Below are 11686 nucleotides of genomic sequence, written 5' to 3' on the forward strand. Positions count from 1 at the left end.
TCCAATTCTCCATGAGTAGCTGTCTGTCTGTCTGCCTGTCTATGAGTAGCTGTCTGCCTGCCTGCCAGCCAGCAAGTTGGTTAACAGAAAATAAATTGTTATGGCTGAGTAAAATAAAATACAATAAACACAATTTGCCTGAAAATAGATTACCCAGCTATGACCTTTTTCATGAAAAAAAATGAGTAGTGATATGGCTGACTGAGTAAAATAAAACAATCTACCTGAAAATAGATAGCTATAAGTGAAGAGCAATTTCCGCAATTACCATTTCTGCAATTTCCGCAATTTCCATTTCCGCATTTTCCGCAATTTCCATTTCCGCAATTTCCATTTCCATTTCCAACTATTAATGGCAGCTGGGTTTCATCATTCAAATAAAATAGAATTCTGTCCGTTTAGCTATAAAGTTATGTCAGGGAATAGGGATACACAGTATGTCTTTCATTTGCATTGCATCTCCCCCCCCTTGCTGTATAATGTTCACAAGGGATTAGGACAGAGCTTTGAGTTATGTAAATTAACCATAACTCATGTCTCCAAGCCATAGATTGCCCATTGTAGGACATGCTGCCATTATAAGTACGGTAGTCTTTCTTGAGCACATTATATTGTTCTGTGAGTGTGCCAAACTTGGCAAAAGTATAGCCAATGCAAATCTGTATGAAAATATGTAGTACAGTAATAAGTAGTAAATAAACATATTTGCAGAGAGATGATGCACATATATTTATAACCTATATGACAAATGCACGCGCTGCTCTAATTCAGTCCCATTCAGCCCTGAGCAACCCGTAGAGGAACATCTTGATAAGATCATAGCCTAATGAGAAGTTCACAAGTTTACTTTTGCCTCACACAGAGATCTTATCTAAATTCATCGCAGCTTTGACTGTTGCTCAACTGAGCAACAGTCAAAGCTGCGATGAATTTAGATAAGATCTCTTTTCCAAATAAAGTTTCATTATAGCATGAGACAGAATTTTAGTATTGTTTCATCACAACAATGCATGACACCGAAAGATAAATAAGTAGGCTAATTAGGCTATAGTGACAGCATTAGACAAACAGGCGGATGGAGAGATAAATACTTTTCTGTCATCACAGTGTTTCTTTTCAGGGTTCATACAAATGCATTCAAACGTAAAGTTTCAAATTACTTAATTTTTTTTCTCCATACGGACATTCTGACATAAAGCTTATTTTTCAGGGTTCATATTACAGACACATTCAGAAGTGTATTTGTGAATGATTTGTTGTGTTAAGATTGGCTTTGGTTACAAAGATACACTCCCCTTTACACTAAGCGATGGACTGTAAAAGCAGACTTTATACTGTAATGCCAATCTGTCTGCCACAAAATTAGTGAGAAAGTACATAATTATTCCATGTTGATATTATATCCATCTCATCTGACTTCTTGAATGTTAATCTGACACACACACACACACACACACACACACACACACACACACACATATAAATAACCATATAACAGCAGTAGCTCAGGGAACTGAGGGACTGAGGGAATCTGAATAATGACAGATCAGAATGCTGCTTCACAAGTTTGATAGTTTCACCAATCACCAGATTTTCGGCCAACGCCGATTCTGTACATTCAGTTATGCATCACTGAAACGTTTGGACATTCCTTGTTGGGTTCTTGAGACCATTCTCAAGAATGTCATTCTTGAATGTAACCATTTGTTTTGTGTTGCTATACCGTCAGAAAAAATATGAATCGTTTTACTAACTTGTCACCAGCACAGCAGAGCTTCTTAATAGATTTGCTTTGGCCCCATAATAATTTAGAAAGATGAATAGAAACCCAACTATTTGGTCTTTCTCACAAAACTTACATCCTTGTCATGTTTTCAGTGACTTGCTGAATCTTGTCTGAAGTTTCATAATTGAGGTTATGCAACAAACCAGATTACTCATGAACTACTCATGCATTGTGTGTGTCCAGTGTCCACTCCCTACCTGTGTGTATATAAAGAGGTAAAACAAGGCTTAAAATTCACTCTTCTGCAAGGCTGCAACCGGTAAGGACCTCTGTAACCGATAGGCTGTTAAATAGAATCATGTAAGCATTCAATTATAGTTATATATCATTAGGAGTAATTGTAATTAGTCTATGTGTACAATACTAAAATAAAATAAATGCTAGTGTTTTACACCAAAGGGAGGCGTCTGCTCAATCAGGAAAATTCAGCTGGTGATAGATATAGGCCTATGGTATCGTTGCATTGTATGTTTGCATTTGAAGAAGACCACATTGCATTAGTTTCGAAGCATGCAAATACTATTCTGATAATAATGTGATTACTAAAACACTTGACAGATTTGGATTAATGTTTATGTTATACAAAAGATGTAGGATTCTTAATAGGACTATAGATGTTAGATATCCCTAAATATTCAGCACAACAATTGACTGGATTGGAGATGACTTCTTGGGTGGGGTGGAATTGTCAATGATCGCGTGGTGCCACCAGTACGACACATCTTCAGTTGTGTGCCCCGACCTCATTGGGTGTTTCGGCCTCTTATCACAAGACACCCTCTGCCGATATCGCATGGTGGCACCACGTGGTCATCTGGAAGCCCATGTTGCGTCTCTACGTGTGTGTCCAGTGTCCACTCCCTACCTGTGTGTATATAAAGAGGTAAAACAAGGCTTAAAATTCACTCTTCTGCAAGGCTGCAACCGGTAAGGACCTCTGTAACCGATAGGCTGTTAAATAGAATCATGTAAGCATTCAATTATAGTTATATATCATTAGGAGTAATTGTAATTAGTCTATGTGTACAATACTAAAATAAAATAAATGCTAGTGTTTTACACCAAAGGGAGGCGTCTGCTCAATCAGGAAAATTCAGCTGGTGATAGATATAGGCCTATGGTATCGTTGCATTGTATGTTTGCATTTGAAGAAGACCACATTGCATTAGTTTCGAAGCATGCAAATACTATTCTGATAATAATGTGATTACTAAAACACTTGACAGATTTGGATTAATGTTTATGTTATACAAAAGATGTAGGATTCTTAATAGGACTATAGATGTTAGATATCCCTAAATATTCAGCACAACAATTGACTGGATTGGAGATGACTTCTTGGGTGGGGTGGAATTGTCAATGATCGCGTGGTGCCACCAGTACGACACATCTTCAGTTGTGTGCCCCGACCTCATTGGGTGTTTCGGCCTCTTATCACAAGACACCCTCTGCCGATATCGCATGGTGGCACCACGTGGTCATCTGGAAGCCCATGTTGCGTCTCTACGTTTCAGACTACTGTAGGCCACTTCTGGCCGAATTACTGAAACTATTCACTGAAAGCTTGACATGTATATTTCCACCCTTAGTTGTGTATCGTTCATCAGACATCACAACAATGGATTCTTGTCGTGGAGATACAACTGATGTGACACCTGGTAAATAGATAAATAAATATTAGTAATAACTATAGGCCCATGTATTGTTGATCTTTAACCAATAGTTAAATAGATTGCTTACTTCTGGAATGTCATATAATGCTTTATTATAAACTCAAACATTTAGTATGTAAATATGTATATTAAGAGTAAGACTTTTATTTTATTCCCATCTTTAGGCTAGCCAAAAGATCTTCTCTCACGTCTAACTCTTGCCTCTATTAAAAAAAACACTTCAACAGTAATGTTGAATGCTGAATGAATATGATAATATTAATATATTATTACAATAATATATGAATCTATCCTTTTTCACGTAGGCCTAATGATCTCTTGTTTTTCCTTCCACAGCTGCAGGCAGAGTTGTCGTCGCGTTCACAGCCAAGCTGAACATCTCAGACAGCTATCCAGACACTGGCGTGCTTAAATTCCTCAATGTGCTCGTCAACGAAGGAGCCGGCTACAGTCCCGGCACGGGCATCTTCACCTGCCCCCGTGAAGGGTTCTACCACTTTGCCGTGCACGTGTCCGTGTACGGGAGGGCTCAGTGCAGCATCTACAAGAATGGCGAGGTCGTCGTCTCGATCTATGACACCAGTCTTCCGGAGAAATGCAGCCAAGTGGCCAGCATCAGTAGTGTGGTGCGGCTCTCCCAGGGAGATGAGGTCTGGGTTAATGTATGGGGGCCTGATCGACATGACATCTTTGCATCAAAAGACAACGACTCTGTCTTTGTTGGGTTTTATTTGGGGTGATCTCATCATGCCTGTGGTGTCCCTGTCTATGCAGTCCTTAGTCTAAGTCTATATTAATAATAAAGCTGAATCGAATTTAAGTATTCAATTTTTTTTAACTTTTTAACTGAAATGTATTGCTATGTGTGAACTGTGGAAAGCAGTGGCGTCAACTCCGTGGCAAAATAATAAGCCAATATCAATATGACCCACTGTCCACTGAAATTTCCCTTCCCCAGTGGTCATGTTGTCATGCACGTAGTCACATACCTTTACGGGTAGGCCTACGGGGTTCATTAGCAAACTACCAACCGAAAAAACAAAACTCGTTTTTTTTTCTACGCTGGGGGGGGGGGGGGGGGGGGGGGCGTGGCTGCGTGGCTGCACCCACTGCCGTTATAGGAACCTTCCGCCTCTGGGGCTTGGGAAGCATTTCTTTCATGTGGATTTCAAGGGATTCGATTTCCCAAAAGTTGCGTAACTTCTGATCTGACAGTGCCTGTTCCTCTCCGACGCTGATGTGCATCACTTCAATGTCCACAACGTCAGTTATGATATTTAGCGTGGTGACTTATCCTTGCACCATACATCCATTCCAAATACACTTTCCAGTGTCACTGTCATCAGGTCAAAGGGAGAGAATGTGATTGCCCCACCTCTTTATCCACCCCCCCCCCCCTTTCCCCCAAATATATTTATATTCCAACATGTACCCAGATTTAATTATGATTGAGATATATCATTGAGATATATCATTGCATCGTTGTTTTTAATGAATGAATGAATGGGACCTTTCTTCGCTGCTGTCCTTTTGGACCACATGTGCTTTACTGTACCCTGTACTGTTTGCATTGTATTGTCTAATAAAAGTATCAATAAATCCGTTAGAGCACAGCACAGTAGTAGTGGTGGCGTTACGTAGTGGAAGCTGCTGGCTAATAGTGGCTACGGTGCAAGTATGGAAGATAAGTTTACAACACAGTAGGTCGGCCGGGTGTTGGAGGAGGAGGAGGAGGAGGAGGACTCTGTCTGGACCGTCCAAACATCGGACAGGACGGGGACGGGGACGGGACGGGACTGGAACTGGTTTGTCTGGTTTGTCCCTCTTTTGATTTTGATTTCTAGTTTTTAACCTTTTAAACCTTTTTAAATAGTTTTCTAATAAATATGTCTGTACTCTTTCTGTAAAGCGACTTTGGGTACCCAGAAAAGCGCTATATAAATCGTATATATTATTATTATTATTATGGAATTGGAAAGCCAATAATGTGAGTGCATGCAATAAAATCACTTCGGACCAAATGGGCCCTTGCTTTCTTGAAGAAATATGTTCGGTTCTCCAGCGTGCAGGGGGCGCTATCTCCAAATAGTGAATTACATTACTGGGTCGGCAATGCGCATGCGCCATAGCCCATAGGGGGCATGCGCAGACTGTATTGTTTTCATTAAGCGGTAGGAAACGAAGAGAAGACTATACACATTTCTTCTTTCACTCGTTTGGAACTTTGGATTGTACTTTAGTCTCTTATTCCATTTAAAAATTAAGATGGATTTGGAAGGGGGGACGTATCATGAACAAGGATTCGTCGGGATCCGGTTTTGTCAAGAATGGTAAATATAATTGTATTGTATTGTAACATAACGTCGAGTAAGATCAGCGAGTTTCAGATTAGCCGTATTTAGTTACTCATAATAACATAATTCTCACCCCAGTCCATGTGTGTATGTAGATTGATTGAAATTTGTATTCACAGTATGTAGAATGGGTACATTGCAAACGAAAGCACAAGTCAATACAAAAACCGCTACGAGGATGAAACCAGGAAAAGTACTGAGACTTGTTTACATCAGGACCTCCATTTTCAATTTATCAACACATTTAAATAGATAAAATTATACATATACGAAACTCAGGAAATCATCATATACAGTTAAAGAAAGAGAGAAAAAAGGGGGGGGGGGGAGATGTACCGATACGTCTTCAGTTGGGTTTGAGTCTGTAAACTATCAATTCATCAATGTGTAACTATTGTTCTTTTCCAGCAACAACATGTTGTATCCCAAAGAAGACAAGGAGAATCGTATCCTGCTCTATGCAGTAAGTGAGCTCATTGAAATTTGCTCTACTACTACAAATTGCTGGCTTTCAGCTCTGGGCCTGCTTCTTTCTATTGCTTGTCTAGTTCTAACCAAGTAGCTAATTATCATAGGGGGATTTTTCTTTGTTTGTTTAATCCTGAAGGATACTCGCTAACCTAGCCGCAATTTGCAATTCTAGAGTTGCAAATTGCAAATGGCTACTTGCTACCCTAGAGTCTCAGACGTGGTGGAAATGAGACAGCCTAGGAACATTCTAGAAACATTCAAGAGAACATTCTCTCCATTTCAGTCTCCACATTGGAAGCAAAGGTTCGTCTATCTATCCCTCACAGACTCGGTGTGATGATAAAACATTATCATTATTACACAGAACTCAAACAAAGAAATCCCCTTACACTAATGGACTCTGCACACCATATTAATACATTTGACATTAGAATAGTCAAGGCAACTAAAGTCTGTTTCTCCAGGAACAGAGTTTAGCGCTGTGTTAAGCCCAAACCACACCGTCGGGTCGGGAACAAAACGGATTTTAAGGAAAACCACACCAATGCAACTCATCGAGTTGGGATTGGAGTAAAAAGATTGGGTTTTACATTTAGCATTTTCAGGATATCAGGCCGCTTTTACTCCAGTGAATTTCCGAGGATCATTGCAATCACCTGTACATCAAGTATAAATACTCGACTAATTGAATGTCTTCACAGTGCAGGAATTGTGACTACCAACAAGAGGCAGACAACAGCTGTATCTATGTCAATAAGATCACCCACGAGGTTGAGTAAGTACATTACTGTAAATCACAGTGCTATCAATTATGGTGTTGATTTTCCATATTATATGTCCTCTCTAATTCAAGAAAGACCTGAAGAACTCTATAGGGAACGAGCGAAGGGCAGAGACGTGCCCATGCCATGTTTTCTTGCTATGACTCTGTGACAACAGTCGTAAATAAGGAAACGCTTAGCGCGGTGTCAGTAATATGATAAAGCCATCACCCTCCCGCAAGTGTAATATTGCGAGTGTTATCGCTCTGTCCTGGGTCTGTCTGACAGAGAGACAACTTAACTTTTCTCAGACTGGACACAGAGAAACAAACCTTAACTCTATAGCACTTAGCCGGCTCTGCTCAGCTAGAACTTTTATTTTTATTTATTTTGTAGTATTCTGCTCATCCCCTATACCAACGCATGGTAAACTAGGGGTTGCTTAGTGCTTACTATGTTTTTATAACTTTTAGTTATAATTGGCTTTTTTATCACCAATATAGTGTTGGTTGCAAATTCTCTCCTATTACTTCTAAGTGCCCTTGCAAAAAATACCAAGCTCTGACAAAATTGAAATTGGTTGCACATCTTCTCTTACACAGAAAAATAGCAGATCTACAAGCTCACAATTCGGCGCAAGACCAATTATTGTTTGACCACTCATGTACAGAGTTTGCATTGTTGTATATTGCATTGTTGTATATTTATTTGCAATTGCAACACTAGTTTTTTTAATGATTGTTTGAATCTAGACTTTCAATACCCATTAAACACGTATATTAGACACATTGTCACAAACATGGGACGCCCACCATACATAATAAATTATTGAGTATAGACAAAAAGTAGGTTTCCTGCTGAGATCATAAATGCGTCATCTAATAAAAGACACCGACAACAGTGGGGCCATCAGTGGTCCTTGAGGGGGGTCCAGGTGCTAACTGATGGAGAGTTGATAACCAAATGGACCCTTATAGATCTTTAACTCTTGAGAGCATAGAATGAAACCAAATGGAGCCTTATGGGTCCATTTGGTCCAAGAGTTAAATTATGAAACTAATTTGCATTACTTAATTTACAAGAAGTCTACTCTAAGTCTACACAATTAGAAAATGTAGAAGAATTGATATTTTGATAAACGTTTGCCTCCTATTGGTACCACAAGAATACAGCATGGAATTGTGGACAAAATGTTACAATATAAAAATATTGTTGGTTTTGTGTCTGCGAGGCAAAATATCATCAAACGGTGGGATGTGGGTCAAATGGCGAATGAATAATGGGGCCCGTGATATGAAAATGGTTAAAACCCACTGGGATAGTGGGATATCTTAAAACAAGACGTACTCAGTTTACATGTCTGGAGGTTTCAGTCCACGAGCCCTGGCATCTCCAATAATAATATTTCTCATCTCTTTTACAGTGAGCTGACCCAAATCATTGCAGATGTATCTCAAGATCCAACACTACCAAGGACAGAGGACCATCCCTGTCCCAAGTGAGTTTTACTTTCTTTGCCTATCATCTGCATGAACCTCTTCTACAAATTACTGTTTTGTGTAATTTTATGAAAGAATAGGAAACACCTGTGCCCAGTCTCAGTGCTCCTGTGCTGCTCTCTGTTTTCTTTACAAGAAACCTGGGAGGAAAACAGACATTGTATGTATGTGGACTGCATGCCCTGTGTTAAAAAAAGAAAAGAAAATCTGAATCTTCTTCTTGTCAAGCGGTCTTTCTCTTGGAGAGGTGATGCTGACAGACTAGTTAGAAACTGTTTTTTTGGCATTTATGAGATTTAGCTCAAATATTTTTTCTCTTTTCAGATGTGGCCACAAGGAGGCAGTGTTCTTCCAGTCTCACAGTATGAAGGCTGAGGTAATGATCATGTGTCATAATAATGAGTCTCAAATACATGTTTCTATGGCAATTACTTAATTTCTGTACTGTACTGTGTTCTCTACGCCTTTCTACGGTTTCAAAATTATACTTTGTGTTTCAAATTCAACTGCTTTATTTGTATTGGAATGCTCACCATGTCAATTGGCATCTGTTTGTGTACCTTGCAGGATGCAATGAGACTCTACTATGTGTGCACTGCCCCTCACTGTGGACACCGCTGGACAGAATAGAGAATAAGGTGTTAAACATGAACATTGACATCACCTGCTGTTGGCAAACAGAACATTATGGACCCATTTAAAAAAAACAACAAAAAAAACCCCACTGCTGTCTTGATAAAAAAAAACATTTGTTTTCTTTTTTTTAATGTCGAACAGAAAGGTAAAACAAAAATTAAGAGTTCTGTGTATTGTGTGGAGTTCTGAAAGGAACGGTTTCTATGTATAAAATCCTGTCATTTATGTTAAGTGTATGATACATCGACTGGGCCCTCACCTTGTGAATAGCATGTATTGTATACACTTTTTAACTGAAGTAATTGTACTTTTTGTATAATTAAAAGTTTTTTTTACAAGTACCCCCCCCCCCTCCTATGTTATTTAATAACAGATTTATTTTATTTTATATATATTGAATGTGGAATTGAAAAAATCATCTTGGAATATTTTTGAAATATTTTAACAACACAAATCTTGTATGGGGTGGTGTTTTCGGATGGTCCGCAGCCAATTCATGTTGATTGATTGAATATTTTATTAGACAGAAATACATACAGCACGAGTATATGTCCTATATATTCAATTCATATGTTAATGTGAGGGCCATGACATTTAACAGCTTCCACACCATTACCTGTTTTGACAACTGTAGCCTGTATTATGCAGTGAGCATGACCAATTGATAAATTATTCTTTGAAAAGCAGCGTGCATAGACATGTGGTGGGAAGTGGAAATATAATATGTAAGGAGGTGAATTTGCTTAGTGAATACTAAACAATTATAGCTGTAACTGTGTTGCCAGCTGTAAAGATGGTAGTCCCTTTGGTTTCCACTGGAAACTACCACTGAATTTTGATTATTGACCTGTTCATACAATTTTCAAGACATAACATTAAGACTTAACATGCAAATTAACCATACAACGAAATAGTATTTATGGACCCGTAGTCTTGTAATTTTTTAGCATGTTTTTCAGTGAACGTGATTTCTTTGCTGCAGTGGCGAGCACCGACAACAGAGATACTCTTCTACACCAGTGGTCCTCAACCTTTTTGGTTGGCGACCTCCCAAAAAGTCGTCCAGGGCTCACAACAACTGCCCTACGGTGAAGGACCATCTCAACATGATGCACATGAAAGGGATATTGGTGACAGTTGATACCAGTAAGTGAGTATAGTGTGATCTAGTTTCTCAAATTTACTTAACTGTGTTGTAGCGAATGTAGCCTATACTTAGGCTGATATAATTCTTTACTGGTGTTTTCTTAGTTGTTTAAACTATGTAGGCTAAGGCTACAACTTTCAATAAGTATATTTCTATATCATTTTAAACTATTAGGGCAGGCTATACAGTTATGGGACGGTAATCTACACAATTATCTGGATTTGTCCAGAGCAACTATTTCACTTAATGGCTGCCGAAGCATATTTTCTACATGTTCCAGTGTTCCCATTGAAGGAGTGCAGTAGGCTACAGCGATAATTAAATAATATCGGTGAACAGTAGGCTAAAATAATTTATCAAACGACATCAAAAGGTATACAGGCCTACAAAGCTTAAGGAACATACGCATACCTGGCAGGTCAATATAGGCCAAATCACTGTGCAAGATGTCAATTCAGATAATTGCATTGCTGGTTGATAATAGTATTTTTCTACTAATATAGCAGCTAAATTACATTGTACATGACATGTTCAGATAACACGGCAAGTACAGAGTCGATGTCTTTGGTCAAACAGCTCCTGTTGTCTGGGGTTTCCCGGAGGTATAGGAATAGGCCTGTTTAATCCCCCGCCAGCCAGGTTTGTCCTGTTTGGAAACAGAATGTTCCAGATAATAGGTTACTGTATGTGTGTTGCGACTGCTGGTCGCATTTACTATGAAATCGTGCATTTCCTGTCAGTCAGTCAGTCACCCCCAGGTCACCCCCCAGACTACATATCCCCGTCATCAATAATGGCCAGCAAATCTGTCCTCAAACCCTTAGATCTCCATACATGGAGCTGACCAGTTCTGACATTCCATAAGTTGATCCTTCCTCATCCATCCTTCCTCTTCGATGTCTCCCTTTTGACTGATACCTGTCCAGTTAAACTCTAGACGGGCCTGCCCCAAAGTTAGTTGTACAGCCGTGCATGCCTGGCAGCTGTGCCGGCAGCCGGCGAAAACTAGAGTTCTCAACAGGCCCGAAACTTAAGGCCTGGCCCAGTGGCCCTACTTGGGTGGCCCAAGTAGGGCCTGTACACTGTACACTCAAGACACTGCCCCCTCTGCCATCCTTAGATCTCCATATATGGAGCTGACATGTTGTTGATCTGACCTCATCAAACCCTGTACGCTCAAGACACGCTTGTCAGGATGTAGAAGACATTTTTACAATCTGATCTCAGGTTTCCATCACTGGTCTTGGTATTGGTATTAGTTGGCTATAGCGGCTGTGGCTCAGGAGGTAAGAGCAGGTCGTCCAATGATCCCTGGGTCGCCGGTTCGAATCCCGGCTCCTCCTGTCCACATGTCAAAGT

The 11686-nt window shown here is 39.7% G+C and overlaps 2 protein-coding genes across 3 annotated transcripts; both read left to right on the plus strand.

Moving 5' to 3' along the window:
* The first annotated feature begins 2669 nt into the window (after window positions 1-2669).
* Window positions 2670-4266, plus strand: LOC308321518 (complement C1q and tumor necrosis factor-related protein 9B-like). 2 transcript variants are annotated; one of them, XM_080772448.1, is made up of 3 exons: window positions 2670-2713; window positions 3376-3444; window positions 3796-4266. In XM_080772448.1, exons 2-3 carry the CDS (start codon window positions 3405-3407, stop codon window positions 4197-4199), a joined length of 444 nt encoding a protein of 147 aa, XP_080628574.1. In that variant the 5' UTR covers window positions 2670-2713; window positions 3376-3404; the 3' UTR covers window positions 4200-4266. The 2 variants fall into 2 exon arrangements, with proteins under 2 accessions (XP_080628574.1, XP_080628573.1); XM_080772447.1 differs by having other exon boundaries at window positions 2705-2754.
* Window positions 4267-5639: 1373 nt separating this feature from the next.
* Window positions 5640-9521, plus strand: polr2i (RNA polymerase II subunit I). The gene is made up of 6 exons (XM_080772253.1): window positions 5640-5789; window positions 6222-6276; window positions 6986-7059; window positions 8469-8543; window positions 8869-8920; window positions 9112-9521. Exons 1-6 carry the CDS (start codon window positions 5725-5727, stop codon window positions 9172-9174), a joined length of 384 nt encoding a protein of 127 aa, XP_080628379.1. The 5' UTR covers window positions 5640-5724; the 3' UTR covers window positions 9175-9521.
* Window positions 9522-11686: the final 2165 nt, after the last annotated feature.

The sequence above is a fragment of the Protomyctophum bolini genome (genome assembly GCF_963924005.1).
Source record: "Protomyctophum bolini genome assembly, chromosome: 9".
Lineage (NCBI taxonomy): Eukaryota > Metazoa > Chordata > Actinopteri > Myctophiformes > Myctophidae > Protomyctophum > Protomyctophum bolini.

Excerpts from the sequence above, each read along its gene's own strand:
- LOC308321518 (XM_080772448.1), top strand. The coding sequence starts at position 3,405 with ATGGATTCTTGTCGTGGAGATACAACTGATGTGACACCTG. Across the intron at positions 3,445-3,795 it reads TACAACTGATGTGACACCTG|CTGCAGGCAGAGTTGTCGTC; the intron begins GTAAATAGATAA and ends TTCCTTCCACAG.
- polr2i (XM_080772253.1), top strand. The coding sequence starts at position 5,725 with ATGGATTTGGAAGGGGGGACGTATCATGAACAAGGATTCGTCGGGATC. Across the intron at positions 7,060-8,468 it reads AAGATCACCCACGAGGTTGA|TGAGCTGACCCAAATCATTG; the intron begins GTAAGTACATTA and ends TCTCTTTTACAG. Across the intron at positions 8,921-9,111 it reads CTCACAGTATGAAGGCTGAG|GATGCAATGAGACTCTACTA; the intron begins GTAATGATCATG and ends TGTACCTTGCAG.